The sequence below is a fragment of the Poecilia formosa genome, unplaced genomic scaffold (assembly GCF_000485575.1).
Source record: "Poecilia formosa unplaced genomic scaffold, Poecilia_formosa-5.1.2 Scaffold64, whole genome shotgun sequence".
NCBI lineage: Eukaryota > Metazoa > Chordata > Actinopteri > Cyprinodontiformes > Poeciliidae > Poecilia > Poecilia formosa.
Window position 1 is genome coordinate 2061529 of NW_006800003.1, and position 16545 is coordinate 2078073.

At 39.9% G+C, this 16545-nt stretch overlaps 1 protein-coding gene across 1 annotated transcript in view; it reads right to left on the reverse strand.

The window, feature by feature from the left end:
* stau2 (staufen double-stranded RNA binding protein 2) overlaps positions 1-16545 on the reverse strand; it is an 85600-nt gene that overhangs the window by 62244 nt on the left and 6811 nt on the right. Inside the window, exon 6 of the mRNA XM_007554610.2 lies at positions 3171-3330. Within this exon, the coding sequence (XP_007554672.1) occupies positions 3171-3330 (160 nt within the window). The remainder of the gene's footprint in view (positions 1-3170; positions 3331-16545) is intronic.

Below are 16545 nucleotides of genomic sequence, written 5' to 3' on the forward strand. Positions count from 1 at the left end.
CAAAGTAGACATTTGCAGATGAATCTGAAATGGTCAAAGTGTTTAAAAAAGGTAGATGTGGGCTGCATTTACATACCTGCTTATATGAGCAAGTAACATTAGGATTATGTGAAACTAGCCAGCTTTACAGTATAACATCAGAATGTCAAATCAAAATAAACAACCAAAAGAAAACACAATTTTAAACCCAGAGCAGGTTCAGACATTTGAGGATGTAGGTTAGAAGCATACAGCGGGTATAAAACATCTGTACAGTCCAGTTAGGATGCTGAATTTTTGTGACATAACATACTTACAGCATAAAAAGTAATTTTATCTTGGTCCAGCATTTTGTTTCTTTATTTTTATATTTAAACCACTTACGTACTGCCCTTTATTGACATGGGATTGAAGACTTCAGTTCAGGTCCACATTTTGTACAACTAGGTCATTCACACAATGATTTACATTCAAGGGTTTCCTCGTTTTCTTTATTAGGTATTGAATAGTGACTTTAAATTAGATATTAAGAAATATTTCTTTAATGGAATTTGCTCATTTGACTCCAGCTTAAGCTTTAACTTCCAAGACTTTCGCTTACACAAAACTAGATCAATAAGAGAAACTGCCGGGAAATCACCAGCTTACAGTCACTTCAGCTGATAATGAAACTAAGCTCAATCCAGTGAGATCATATCCCACAACAGGGGGCTTTTCTGCTGCCTGTAGCCTGCTGGAATGCAGCGTCATGTCTCGATCTTTATCTTTCCATGTCCAGCTCTTTGTCTCAGTCCTTCCCCTCAGGGTTCCGTCGCTTCTTCTGGTTCATTGTGTGACCCGACGTGGATCGTGACGAGTACTTTGAGATGAGATTTCTTGGATTTCAGAGGAAGCAGACGTTGCGCCGAGCTGTAACTCAATTCAGGGGAGATTTACCTGCATTTCTTATGACACACACACACACACACACAAAAAGTTTCCACTAAGGTGGAAACTTTTGGGGCAGTTTGGAGGCTTAGATCATCATTTCTCATACACAGCACCCTTTTTCTGTAGAAATGCAACAGAAAACAAAATCAGGCGGTACAGCCAGGCCGGCCTAGAGTATTTCTTTTCTGATGGTCTTCCCAACACTTCACTTACCACCATGTTTTAATCTATTTTAACAAAAACCTTATTTTTTCTGTCTATCTTTGGTATTTAACACAACAAAAGCAACATAGTCCAATTTTCTTGCTCTCAGTTAAATTTCAACTCAGCTTGCGAGGCTGCATTTTCCTCTGTCGCTATCAGTCCTGATATGCGTGATGAATAGAGAATCCGCTCTCAAGGTCGCCTTAACAAGCTGCCAGGAGAAAAGTTTCTGAAAGGCAGGGGGAAAAACAAGCGCAGGCTGGAATGGACTGGACTTCAGCACCACTTCTGCTTATTGATGGTCGGGTCAGAGAGTCCTTGTCGGAGTGCAGAAACGCATACAGTGCAGCATCGCACTCACCCTGAAGGAACTGTTTAAATGAAAAGTGATGGCAGGCAGAGAACAGAAAAGAAAAACTTATTAACCTTGAGCTACAAGCTTATGAGCAACTTCTTTCACCGGGTGAATGGATTCTAGATCAAAAGGGACGAGTAAGAGATTCAAGATGGCAAAGAACAACAAACAACAAAAGTATAGCACATGGTTGTGAAGTTGAGTCTTTTAAATCTTGGTGAAGGATTTTTTTTCTTAGAAATATTAGGGTTTTCGAGTATGAACAGTTTGTTGAGGCAAGTCTTGACTTTGACTTGATCACTGCAAAACCATATTTATGGGTTTTAAAATACAAGGGAGTGAAACACACTGCATACTTCACTTAATATATCTTTATTAAAAAAAAAAAAAGAAAAGTGACAAGCATGTATTATTTTCCTCAAACTAATTTACACTAAAATTTGTGGGTTTTATGTGACAAAATTAAAAAAAAATATTCCGAAATATGATTATTTCTACTCATTAATTAAAAAAAAAAAAAAAACAATGCAAAGAATTTTTTTGTTTCAAGGAAAACAAGTTCTAAAACTTCTTCTTGGAAAATCTTGATACTCATTCATCAAAAGCTAAACAACCAAGAACAGAGAAAGACAAACCTTTAGCCTTTCGGACGTCCTCGTCTCACCGAAACATGCTGGAACACACAAACACACACACGCACACACACACACGCAAACGCACACACACACTCACGCATAGACAGAATGACATGCTTATACGGCCTACACAATGCGGCTCAATTTGTAAATCAAGACTCAGCAGGAGCAAACAAAGAGCTCGTTTATGATGGCCGACGCCACAAGACAGCGATGCAGGCAAGTGAGAAGAGCCAAAGCGTTTTAAATAACCGTCAACGATGCCAGGCAACTGGGACAGGGGGTAATTTGATTTCCGGTGGGAGATGCTAACAACAGTTAACAAGTATGACTTTAAGGAACTTCGGAGAGGTACAATGACATTGGGAGAAGGCAGGCAGAAAGGGTAGGGAAACAGAAAATGCAGCCCTGCCAGGTGCAAACTAGACTGCGGGGCTTATGTGACACATTAGAGTAATTAGAGCTGAGGCGGATTTGGCTTGAACCTGATTAAGGGTGGATACACAGTCATCTTGGTAACTGAACAAAAACAAACAAACAAAAAAAAACATCTTTGGATTATTTTCAGATAGAGGAGAAAAGGAACCAAGAGCACAAAACCTTTTCACTTTTAATTAAACTAAAGTTTCAGGTTGGAATAGACCTCTGAGGTGAAAGCAGCGAAAACACCAAATGGATGCGATTGCAACGTAAGACCAACATAAGAAGGCAAGTTTGATAAGGCTGACACAGCTATTGTTTAAAGGACACATATCGTGCTTTTTAAGATTTCCAAAAACCCAACACGTGGTAGAAGAGGTGAAAATAGCATAAAAACAGCTTCAAATTTTTATATCTAACTCAGTCCTTTGGAATACAGGTGGGTGTGCAGAGAGTAGCTGCAAAGAGTAAATGCCACATGGATCCAGACTGATTAACAGATGCTGATAAGAAACTGACAGCTTTCCTTTCACCTTCACAAATGTGGAAATCGTTCCAAATGTGGATGACGTGGAGAAATTCAATTAAAGTAAGGTGTTGGGTGTTATTCTGTGTCATTTCCGAGACTTTTATGAGTTCGCTTTTACCTGTGGTGGCCGTTCAGGGATCGGTTCGTTGCGAAGTGCTTGGAGGGCTTTCATGGCAGCGCTGTGCCTCGCCGCTTGGCGGGTGCGTCCTTCCCCGATGAACTCCCGACTCCCCACGGAGAGCTGCACGTAGAAGATCTTAGGGACAGGATAATGGTACCTAAAGCACACAAAGCACCAGCATGTTTACGCCTAAAATTATGTTTTCAGTCCTAAATTTTAACAGGATGTCTATGTAAGACGTAAAACAGGGGGGAAAAAAGAAGGTCCAGCACAGCTATCAATTCAATGACTTTACACCATTCCCAATTTAAAAGGCCCACCACTTCATCAGGGTCAATTACTACACAATGGTCTGTTGGCCAGCTATCTGACTAATGTCTTGCTATTGAATCTCAGCTCATGGATGCAAAACAAAGCACAGGGACATATATCCTCCACTCTTTCTTCTCGCCCCGAACATAGATTATCCTCTCTTTCACTGGGCCTTGACAAAGTGGGGCTGAACTGTCAACGGGCAGATTTAAAGGTCTGCGTGCACGATACCCCTCCCCACCGGGTCAGTAGGAGAAGAGCTGAGAATGTCTGCCAAATTGGGGAAAAGGAAAGAAAAATAGTGGGAAAACTAATAAGTGAGGAAACCAAAGATTTTAATATCCCTCTCCCTGTCTGCTTTAATCACTGCAAAGATATACTTATTTTCACAAGCGCATACAGACACTCCATATGTGGTCGACACAAGCTGGGATTTATGGAAATATGTCTCGATTAGTGTCTAGTTCCCAGACTGTTTTGCGCGTTTTCACGTTTGGCAGCGGGCTTCTATTCTTAAGGTAGAGCACATTTCACAACAAAGCTGTCCTTTTTTTTTTTTTTTTTATTTGTACAAATATCTCCACTACAACATCCTGCTCGGGGTCTGCCGTGNGCTGCACTTTTACGAGGGTTCATGGATTCACGAGGAATAAAAAAAAAAAAAAAAATGCATTAAATGATGCGAGACCTAGAAATATACGCGGTTGGTTTCGTAACAAATTACACATATGCTCCTCATTAGATAAAGAGAAATTAAATTAGGGTAATCATAACCCTACAATCCCTTTTTGATACGTACAAAAACACTTTTAGAGAGGACATAAATCTTTTTTACAACTGAGATTTAATGCTAGCGTCTATCTAAACTTAACAGGGAACCCTTCTGATCCATCATCAACACCGTTAAGAAAGTCCTTCCCTCATGGAACATTTTATTAACCGACCCGATTGCTTACCAAGAGTACACCAATCAATCTAATAAAAAGCATTGGTACCAGATGGATCTGATGGCTCATGGTTCAGATTTCCACATGCCCTTGGCTCTTTAAGGTCAATGGTAACCCTCGTTGCAGTTTAATTAAAAGTTGCTGTTTTATGATGATGGGTTCTGGTAAGCCACTTATCGTAAACCCACACGTCTTTTACCTTCCAAGGCAGAAAGATGTTTGCAAGATTCATGGGAACCATGCACAAACATTGTTTCCAAGGTTTAAAGCCATCATTTGTGATTTTTTTCCAAGTATCTTCAGACCAATAAGAACATGTTTAGCGAGACCTTTGGATAAATATTTATGGTGTTGTGGAACTGAATTGATGTGAAAAGATGCCTTGAATCATGACTGTTGGGGAAAAAAAAAAAAAAAAAACACCCTGCAGCACCCAGTAACAGAAACAATGATTTTTGATAATTTTTGAAGAGAAGAAAAAACAACAACAAAAAGACACCTACAGCCATTCAGATGCCATGGCACGTAACAGAGGACTACAGAAATTCAATAACATTTTCAGGTCTACACCGGAGCACCAGCTGGGTTAGAGGCAAGTGATTCTGCGCACGACTTGACTGAGAAGTTGGAGCTCGGAATGATAAAACACCAGAGTTGATCATGTTCCAGTGGAAAGCTGGAGGGTTAGACGTTGTTTGACTGAAGTTTTGAACCCTTTATGTTGGTGTTCATGTTTCGATGGAAGGCTTGTTTGCATTTGTTTGCATCTCCATGTACATTTTTAGAACCCAGAACTCATCACACACACTTCTGACCCAACTATCGTCTTCAATATCTCCTCTTTCTTGGACACGGACCAGCCAGCTCAGCATGAACGTCGATGCTACATCCATGTCATTTGAATCCCTTTCCACCATGCTTGGCTGTAATGCCTAAATACATTGGTGAGATTGACTGATTCACTATTTGTGTTAACGACTAATTAAACTGATAAACATGATTAAGTTTTTTTGATAAAGATATTTTTTGAAAATATTCAGCAATATTGTGATATTATTCTGAGGCTTTTACCTCTTTTAGAATAATAAAAGTATGGAATATTTTCTCTGTAAGTGACAGAAAAAAAAAATTCCTGCCAAACTAAGACCATTTCTCATTTTGAATATGGAGATTTCAGGCAGCAAGTCTGCCTAAAATCTCTGTTTACCATCTGTATAAGGAACCTCTCTGACCGATATCAAGATAGGTTACTTATTGATGTTAGAATTAATATCTTGCTTGGTTTGCAAACATTACAAAAAGTAGGAGAGATGTCTATCATGTGATTCAAGAGGCTGGTTCCATTCTGGAATCGGCTTCAAATTTCTAGAAATCTGTGTAACTTTTCTACACGTCCTCTGTTTCTCCTTATGTTTTTTCTTAAAATTTGAACAAATGAATCAGCATAATACTCCCAGAATTCCAGCCGGTCTTTCTCCTGGCCACAGCCCTACTCTCATGCGTCTACTCTTAACTCATGGCCACAGGAGTCTTCCCGGGGTGGGGGCCTGCCTGGGCCTCGCACGTCAAGCGTGGCCCCAGGTTCTCAGAGGACATGCCAAGTGCAACACTGGCTCAGGCCAAACAGCTCTCTGAGCCGAGATGGGAGCAGCTGGGGCTGCGGCACTGACTACAGGTGCAGAGGGGAAGAGAAGAGAGAGGTACAAGAAAGACAGAGAAGGACATGAAGGAGAAAAGGGAAGAAAAGAATGAGAGATGAGAGAAAGAGAGGGGAGGTGGAGGGAGGCCTGTGGGAGACCCGACTCCACAACGTGGGAAAGTAGTGGCTTACACACAAGCAAGTAAGCCAAGAGCGCAGGCCAGCACACATGCACGCATCAAAATCACGTAGACCGAAAAAAAAAAAGAAAAAAAAAGAAAAAATTCTCATTAGCGTTCTGTGACCACGTCAGCCTGTTTTCTGCGTGATCGTTATTATTTTTGTTAGCGGCCCTGCAACGTTGATGAAATTAGATCAGGACACCTGCTGCGAGAATATGGAGAGGGGGAAAATTATTATGCGAACGGAGACGTGCGCCGGTTCAAAGTGGCCCGCGTGCTTGGACTGAGTCAAAGAGCAGAACCGATACCAGGACTCAATCAAATGATAAATCATCAGCGTTTAAAAGTGAGTAATGAATTTTTCTTTGAAGCCCCAACCTTCCCTACAGCTTGCCTTTCATGTGGGCCCAGTTAGCGAAGGTTACCGTTTCATTTGAATCACTCCAAGAGCCATGTGTGAACACACACACGCACACGCACACACACACACGCACGCACACACACACGGAGGCGCATTCAAACATCATGCTGCCTTTAAGGCCCACACACAGTTCCTACTGGGAAATACACGTTTTGTTATTGTAATCAGTGCTATGAGTGACATTTCAGCTGGGAACCATTTAAATCAGTGGCATGAAAAAAAAATCTCCCTCCTCTAAATGCCTGTGCAGAAAAAAAAAACCCAACAATGTATTGTCTGTTGCCACATGTTAAGCTCCTCTTGAACTAAACAACTGAGTTGTAATTCATTTTTCTTGACGGTTTGATTATTTTACGATATTTGGAAGTATTTATTTACAATTCTGTCACAAGACAAAGCAATTAGCCCAACATTTTGACTGACTGCATGTTGCTGCTGACTTGACCGCAGTCAGCTTTCATGAAGCAATTCGAGGCGGGATTAAAACGCCAGCTTGGCCAGCTCTACGTGTTTAGTGAAAGAACAGGTAGTCACAGGCCCTCGTCAGCTGATTTGTATATCGGCGAATAGGCTTCGTCGGTCGAGGGAGCGGTGGTCACGGGTTTGGACCAGCAAGCAGCAGGATTTACAAACGTCAACAAGACTGAAGTCATTTCTCCTAAGTGCATTAAGAATGATGTATGAAGTCGTAAAATATAAATGTGTAGCAGTTCTTCAGCTATATGGACTTACATTTATCGTCTTGAAAAGAATGACATAAGCTACATTTCCATTGACCATAAACTTATTTGTAGACACTGGGACAATGTGCAGCTGGCTCCACCAGAGGTCTCACAGCATCGCACGGTTCATCGAGCAGTAAAAACTGCTGAGGAGTAAACACATTTTAATTGTATTTTATATATTAAAGTATTCATGATGCTGACACCCTTGCTTTTTTTTTTTTCCACAACATGCAAATATTACCTCTCCAACATCGGCTTTGTACGGTGATTAAGACGAGTCACCGTACCGAATGTGCCGTGGCGCTGCAGATTATTTTCTGAACAGATATAGGTAGAGCTTGAATCGAGATTTCTGCTCCAGCTGCACATGTTGGTAGTATTTGGCATCCACACCTTGAAACAACAGGCCCCACCTGCATTGCTTCAACACTTCAGGTTGGTGGTTGTGGGTGTCGGGCTGTGAGGAATGTTTTCCTGGCAAAACCTGGGCCCCTTGAATCCAATCAATCAGAATGCCAGAGAGTAAAAGCAGTTTTTCCAGGACATGCACATTCCTTTATAGACATTATCTTCTTCCACGCTGTCTATTTCCTCAATTATAATACACCATGTTATTAAGTGCTAGCAACTTTTTTTTCAGGAAAGCAAGTATGTGCTTTACTAAGCTCTGACATATTCCAGATTGAAAAAGAAAAGTAACTGAACACTTTTGATAAGAAACGTCAAACCTTTATTTCACACTAAAGACTTTATTGATCAGGCTTTTCATCTTCCAAGAGAAAAATAGGAGTAAAATATGCTGAAAGAGATTACATGGTAAGAGAATCTAACTCTGACCTAAATTCTTCAACTTAAAAAAGAGCACAAATAACACTGACATATGGGATTTAACAAAGTGAAAAACAACATGTAAGAAGAAGAAGAAGAAAAAAAAAGAGTAAATTGCACACGGACAAATAGCAGCAGACGAATACAGAGATGTAGTGGCCTTTTCGTTTCCCAGCATCCCTGAGGCTTGGCCACCAAAACATCTACTGGCCACACACTGCAAAAATAAATACAACACGCTGGGACAGAAAGCCTTGTAAAGGGGATGGGACTGCGTTGGGGGAAAACTAAAGGGTGACCAAGATCTGCAGGAAAAAAATAATATACACAAAAACTTGGATAGCCTCACTCCTCCACCAGCTGCACTTTCCTCCAATCTCCTGCCAGAACTTTACTTGTTTTCTCTTCCTCCCAACTTCCATACTCCGTTCCCTTTATCCATCAAGAGCGGCTCACTTTCCTTTCAGCCTCACGCGATCGCTCACGTAGAAAATGCATGCCGGGGTGAGAAAACAGCCCACGTAGTCAAGTAAACACAGGGCTCAAAACATCAAATGTATTGATGGGAGGCAGGGTGGGGGTTGTTCTTGGATCCTGTGTGTATGCTTGAAACTACCAGACCACAGAGGAGAAACAAGATTAAATGTTATGATTATTTAGTAGACTACTAGGATGAATGCTTAAACCCATACAAGCCAATGTCTTTACATATAAAAAAAAAAAAATAAGAAAGATGGGGCCAATCAGGAAATTCTTTGGCTCTAGCAGGTCAAAAAAGGGGAATATTTTATCTTTTGGTCAATAAAATGTTTTTTGATGTATTCAGAGCAAATTGCTAATCCTGGTCTAGCACTTCAGCTAACCATTGTCCCTGGACCAAGACATGAGTTCATTAACTGTACGTGTCCAGTCAGGTATATCTTTGCGAATAAAAGGTTAAAGCGATGAATGTCTTAACTCTTGTTTTCTTAGCAAAGGTCCCTCACACAAGACTTTTGTTGAAATATTAGCTGCATTCACTAAAAACACGATACAGTGGCGTTTGGAACGTCAATGGTGAGTGGGTTAAGGAGGGCACAATCACAGTACTGTAATGTAGATGGGCTAATAGCGATCAAATATAGTTTTATTGTTATACAACAGATGGCAAATTAAAGGTTAAGCATCCAAGGATATACAGCAATCTTTTATAAATCCTTCGATGGGAAAACTCAGTGCTTCAGCAGCAAAGTGGCCAGCAAATGGAGTGAACACAGGTACTCATGAAAATAGGTAGTTATATTGAAATAAAGACGGTGGTGTAGTGTCAAATATACAAAATAAGAAAAACGACTCAATTATTCTAAATGGCAGGTTTCTCCGAAACTCAGAAGCGCAACACGACGATATCAAAACTATAAAAAAGTGTTGTTTTGTATATTTGTGCAAAAACAGACCAGATGAAAATGGAAATTAATATGTAATTGAAATGAATTCTAACCCTAAAATAGCAGCAAATCAGTACTCTGTGTTGGTAGTTGTTCAGTTTTCCACAGTTAAAACCCAAAATGAAAAGGGGTCTGAAACACGAACATTGAAAACAAAAACACTTATCACATGTGTTAATGTAGAGTCATAACTGAGGTATAAAATCCAGACACTGAAAATAAACCACAAGCTGAGAAGTTCCTCAAATGTGCTAAGTCGCTATTAAGCAGTTATTTCTTTATTACATCTAAACAAATGTCAATTTCATTTCAGAGCACACTTTGTGAGTCCATAATAGGATGTTGCCTCTTCCATGAAGACCACTGCGGTCTTTTATCATCAAAGTCAAATTACAGGTTCTACTGACACAGATGTTAATCTTGAAAGAAACATTTTCTTTGTGCCTCGGTTTGATTAAATTGTCCAGACTGACAGTGTTCACTGTTGTTACCGTTTGTTGTGGTCTAAAATGAGATGAGTGCTTTTTTTTTTTTTCTCCCCCCCAAACGTTCATGCTGAAGTCATGGCAGACCACTTATTCTGAACACAACATGTTTACCGTAGTAAAATAAGGAATACTCAGCTTTTTGTTCTATTTTACTATAGAGATCGTTGTAAAAAATATCGGTTTGTGAGCCCTGTGGTTTGTCTTTTTCTATTCAAACTGAGGAATGAAGTAGCACTCATTGCTAAGGATCTATTAAGAGTTTACTCTGGAGCTCCTTAAGGATTTGGGAACCATGAGGAGAAAAAGCAAACCGTGGCTTATAAAGATTCATTATTATCCCGCATGAAGGATACTAAAAGAGACAGGTGTGTATTCCAACAGAAAGTGTACTGTGAGTTTGATTCGAACCAAAGTAAACAAAGTATAAATTTGAAAGAGATTTGTGATATTTCTCTATTTCTCGTCACATCTTCCAGTGACGCATCTGACCAAGGAAAGAGCGACTGGTGATTGTGATGTGGACTGAATTCAAAAAGACGCTAACAAATAAAGAAGAGAGAAACTGTTCCGCTGTTACGGGAACCTCGGTAAAGTCATAAACACGTAGGTGTATCTCTGGACTACAAATAAACGCGCATGAAAAAAGAGCTGTTGTAGAATTGGGACAAGTTTAGCCCTTTCTTCCAAAAGATACAACAGACAGAACAGCCTTTAATACGTTTGGCCTGGATTATACCTGAAGGGCCAATGGAACAGGATATGATTTTGATCAACCTGTTGCTATTCTGTGAAGTTGACGCACAATACCAGTGGGAAGTAGGACAGTGCGTCTCTCAGAGCGAGATGCCCATTAACCCATAATGATCGGCACCAACAATGGTTGCCCATGTTACGAAGCAGCAGTGTTTACAATCAAAAAAACTATGCAACTAGAAAGACCATCATCAAAACAGAAACATAAACCCGTCTCTCCATGTGTCTTGCATCCCCGGGAAAAGACATACTTAGAGCTTTAACTTAAAGTAGCAGCAGCTGCATAATTTTACACTCAATTTTCAACCTTTGAGTCCATTTATTAAGTCAAAACAAACAAAAAAAAACAGCAACACATAAATAATGTGTCAATAGCATAATACTTAACTAATAAAATTGACAAAAATAAAAATAGATAAAATAAAAATTGACTGAAAATTAACCAATGCAAATCAAAAAGATACAGTGGAATTTTAAAAAAAGAAGAAAAAAAAAAGTAAAGAAAAAACTATGACAACTTTTACTGGATAATAAATTGTCCCAGAATTTATTGCAATAAACAATAATATTATTGTTTTGAGTCAATTTTAAGGTAATATGCTGCTGATGGCATAATAATGCAAGACTGATGCACTTCGATTTTGAACAGAACACTCCACATTAGAACTGTAAGACATTTTTAATGTCAAAAATAAACCCACCAATACACAAAAAGAATATAAACACCACACACAAAGAATAGGATAAAATAAAATAGAAATAGATGATTAAGTCTCTGTAAACAAAATTGAGCTAAAAAAAGAGAAAAAAAAAATCATTAATCAGAATTGAAATGATCAAGCTCATTTTAATTGCGATCAATTGATTAACTGCTTATTGGGTTACAGGTAACGACGCGTGTGAAGGTTTCAGAGATCAACAGACGTATATGAGGTTTTGAGTACCCAGCTTGCCTTGCCATTGGCGCTGAATGTCTCTGAAGTGCTTTTGTTGATCTAATCTTGTTTCAGACCTAACTTCATACACACATCATCAAGGAGGCTGATTTAAGGAGGACAGGGATGCAAAGTCCTAAAACTTGACTTAGAAGAGACACGATGGAATGGGAAAAAAGATTTCTGTATCATAGAGTCTAGTGAACACAAATCATGTGAGCATTTGTTTATGTTGGAGCCATAACCCCTCCTCTCCCCGAACCCCCCCTCCACACACACATACACACACCCTCATTCAATAAAACACGGCCTTACGACAATTAGGACATAATATCCTTTCCACTGGAATGTCACCCATGGGGATTTATATTCTATAACAGTGAAGTGATTTGATTTTGTGAGCTACGCACATGTGTGTTGACATAAAATGAAATAGAGAAACTACTGCAATAAAGAAGCTATTTCTTTTGAAGTTCCTGCCTGTTTGGATTTGGCCGCTTCTTTTTCATCTCGGGGCAGCTGCGATGATAAGATGGAAAAGAAGAGCCATGTCTGAGGAATTCCTGAGCGGACCAAAGAGAGAACGCTGCGTCCTGATCGCATCTCGAAGAAATGTAAAGGCTAAAGGAACAATGAGCATTATAAAATGTAACCCAGGCAGGGACAGAGAGAGAAAGAGAGAGACAGAGCTGGAATTAAAAAAAAAAAAAGAAAAGATGACAGCTTGTGTTAAAAAGATGTAAATGTAATATGTTCATGCAGGAAGAGATGAGAGGAAATGTTGGATATAGAAAAGCGCTGATGGGCAGATTTGCCTTTTCAATGAGTGAGGTTGGCCCAATTAGAGAGGCGGGTTACCAAGCACGCCCGAGTTCCTGGGCGTGCTTCGTGTCTGAAGTGCCATCTGATATTCTACAGGCACGGAATAGATCTTTTCATTCACACAGTCCACACATGTACACACTGTACCTTATGCAAGCTCTAGCAAGGCATGCTCATTTCCAAGCTTGCAGCTATGAGGCAAGCTTACCAGACCACATGCTAAATAAAAAAACAAGGGTCGAACCAACATTTTCAACAACGCATGCCATAAACTGGTCAGATGTAGTCTGTATAATAAACGGCCGCCACATTTGTGCTCATTCAATTAAAGCAAGACTTTTATTCATGCTAATTTGAGTTCAAACATGCCTGATCACACACTGAACCTCTGCCTCAGTAAACACTAAGGGCAAAGGCACTGAAATAATTCACAACGGCTCGAATCGATCTATCTAGTCAGCACCTGGCTGCAGTGTCTCGCTCGTACCACAAGGTGGAAACGCTGCACCGGACGACGATGGAGAAGTCTGTTCTCGTAAAACAAAAACTGAGCATTTTTCTGCATTTCAGAGGTCTGAAAATGTTTAATGGTTAGCTTCTTTATTTTCTAAATTTTAACAAAATTTTAAGACGTTTCTCCTCATGTCAAAGGTTTTAGACTTTTGTCTGCTCCAGTCTTAACAATGAACTTAAGTCACTGCAAAAAGTCCAGTGAGCATATTATGCCTTTTTGTACTTTTTTGGCTAAAGGAGGCTTTAACCAAAACTCTATTTTATTTTTTTTACAATAAGACAGTACAGAGTAATATTATTAGAGGCATAGTAATTAATGTAAGATAAGAAAAGAGAATCAATTTAAAATAAATGTAATGTTGTAATGTAATGTTGCTGTAATGTTTTTGTTTTTAGCGAGTCGCTAATATTTCTGGAAAAAAATGGCAACAGAACCGATCAAAACAAAACAAAAAGTAAAACACTACGCGGGATTCTTCTTTTTATGGTTAAAAATGATTAAATTACCAACTTCAAACCCGGCGGCAAAACAGAAACGGTACAGAAACGACTACAACTGTGTCAAAATTTCAGTCAAACCGCAGGTGATTTTTCTTTTTTTCCCTCCACCGCCTTGTATCTGACAATCATCAGAGGAGGAAATGTCACAGAGCAAAGCACTCGCAGTCATTCAACCCACTCTTCTTCCAGCTGACATAATGTTACTGTCATAACCAAATGAGGGGCTGGGAGGACATTACACAGCTTTGCTTCACTGGGGGAAGTCCAATCCAAATTCTGACTCCCGCAGAATGCCTGCACCCACCGAGCCCACTGAGACTGGACCGGCGGGACGAAAGCTGGGAACGCCGCGGATTAACTGGAGGAGCTCCTGCATGACTCAGTGGAACCAGGTGTTCCAGTGATAACACAGGAGTTGGGGATTGTCGATGAAAACGGCTGATGTCATAAGATTTCTTGAGAACACAAGTATGCCGGGTCTCTGCTACTCTGTCTGATAGAGTCCAATTTTTCTCAATACCCCAGATGTAGAGGTGGGGATTTCAACACAACTCTGAATCCAGCATTAGAGAGACCAAACTATTCAAATAAGACATGTGACTCTAAACAGTCAGGCGGAGTGAAAAACTCATGATGGACTCTGGTTTCGCTGGTGCCAGAAACACCCAAATCCATGTGGAATACATCATTATTTAGTGACTCTGCCTTAAAGATTTATTAAACAGCGGACATCCTTCATCAAGATAGAGACCAGAAATCACACGACCACGACGAGGAAAATTGGCAAAGCGGTATTACTAGGAAAATTAAAGCGTACTCTACAAATGATAGGTTTGGGAATAGGTAGGAAAAAAAATACTTCGAAGCTGCAGCAAATGTTTTTCCCGAATCCAACCGTCAGTTTTGTTAGCCGCACGTTTCACAGCAGTCCCGAACAACAGGACGGCCGTTTCTGAACGACGGCGGAGACGGATCGCTCGCTTGAACACGGACTTGGGCGGCAAAGAATTATGCTCAGGGTCCTTCGCCATAAATAAGATTCATTAAGACGCAGATGAATGCACATTTCATATTATCGCAGCATTTCCTCCGCAGGGCACTTTCTGAACGAATCAATACTGGTCTCGGCGGTCATTAGAGCACTGATGGATCAGAGCCGGGCTGGCCTTTTAATGGGACGATTTTCCATCAACACGACTCCGGATCGCTCTTATTCATCATAATAGGTAAGGACATGGATATGTGGAAATCTCTGCTTCCCCGCCGCGTCGTTTAGTTGACGGATGGCAAATATGGCCTGTCACTCCGCTACATAGTCACTCATCTGTTTAAGAGAAGACCCGTCCAACAAGGTCTCCCCTTCATTAATCCTGCCCTCATTCACACTTAAAGAAAAGAGGCCTCGTGAAATCATAAGTGACCTTGGGGATGAAGTACCTCTCTGCTGTCGGAGAGAGGCGCACATCTTTAAGCTCTTCTCTTTGCCACGCCGGGTGAGTGAAATCAGGAAAGAAAACAGACCATGAGAGATAAATACCGCCGGTGTCTTCTTGGAAACGTATCGCCGTGACAGGCGACACTGACAGATAGAAGTTGGCAAGCAGATTTTCTCCTCTACCCCAAAGACATTCATCTCCCCCCCCCAATCAGTTCCTGCATGGATTAAATAGTAAAAAGATGTGAGCCAGATGCTGGGCTCTCTGCTGACTACACTTAGTTACTCAACACTGCCACTGAGTCACTCATTTTATCTGGCAACATAATCTTTTCTTACAATAAATCTCATCTCACAGGAGAAACGTCAAACGCCGAGGGTGAAATGAACTAAAAACAAACACTCCTGTATGTAACGCTTCTGTATTAAATACCGACTTGATTAAGCGATAAATAAGTAAGACTGCTGCTTAAGTTAAAAAAAAAAAAAAAGATGAATAAACACAAAGTGTTAAATAAATATCTTGCTCTAAAGCGTCTAAATTAGTGCTCAATCAAAATTGGAAAGGAGTCAGGAAATTTGTAAAGTGATGAAACACTGCCACCTGGAGGGACTCGAAGTGATTCGAATGAGCGTTTAAGGGCCATCTGTTGTTTCGAGGGTCATAAAATGCTAAAATATAAGGTTACAAGAGATCATTCACCATCAATCCTTATTTCAGATCAGAACCAGCTTTGTTGGCCAAGGCTGTGAGCACGAACAAGGAGTCTGACTTTGGTTTCAAGAGCTCACAGAGTACAGACATCAATTACAAACGAATAAGCTTTGGAAAAACAAAAGAGGATAAACGAAACAACATGCGCCTGTCATGCGTGTATCTACAATCGTTTTTTATAGAAATAGGAAAAAAAAAAAAAAACATGAAGCAAGGTTGAGGTTATTTTGTTGTCACAGAGGAGTTTCTGAGGTTCTCAGTGGTTGAAATGTGATTTTTATAAACTATAATTTACAACTTACGCAAAGTGCTTAACAATTGATTCACTCAAGGGTTTTGATACAGATAGAAATAGAACCCTAACATATTTTATTGAGATATAAAGTGAGAGACTAACAAAAAGCAGAGAGCATAGTGGCGAAGTGAAAGGTAAAATGTTCAAAACATTTCTCTGATTTATTTTTTTTTTTATGGTGAACCATTTTCCTTCCACTTGATGTCTCTGACTTGTGGTCTGTCACATACAATCCTAATAAAATACGTCTGAATAAAACACATTAATGTTTAGGGGTTATGAGTACCTAAGTTGGATGCTGTAATGTTGATTTTGACTTGGTCTTTGACAACACCTTTTTTTTTTTTAAAGTTCACGCTAATCTTACTGCTTTGTTTGCAATAAAAGGTTCACTTACAGGAAACAAGAAAGAAAAAAAGAAACAAGGAAAGAAG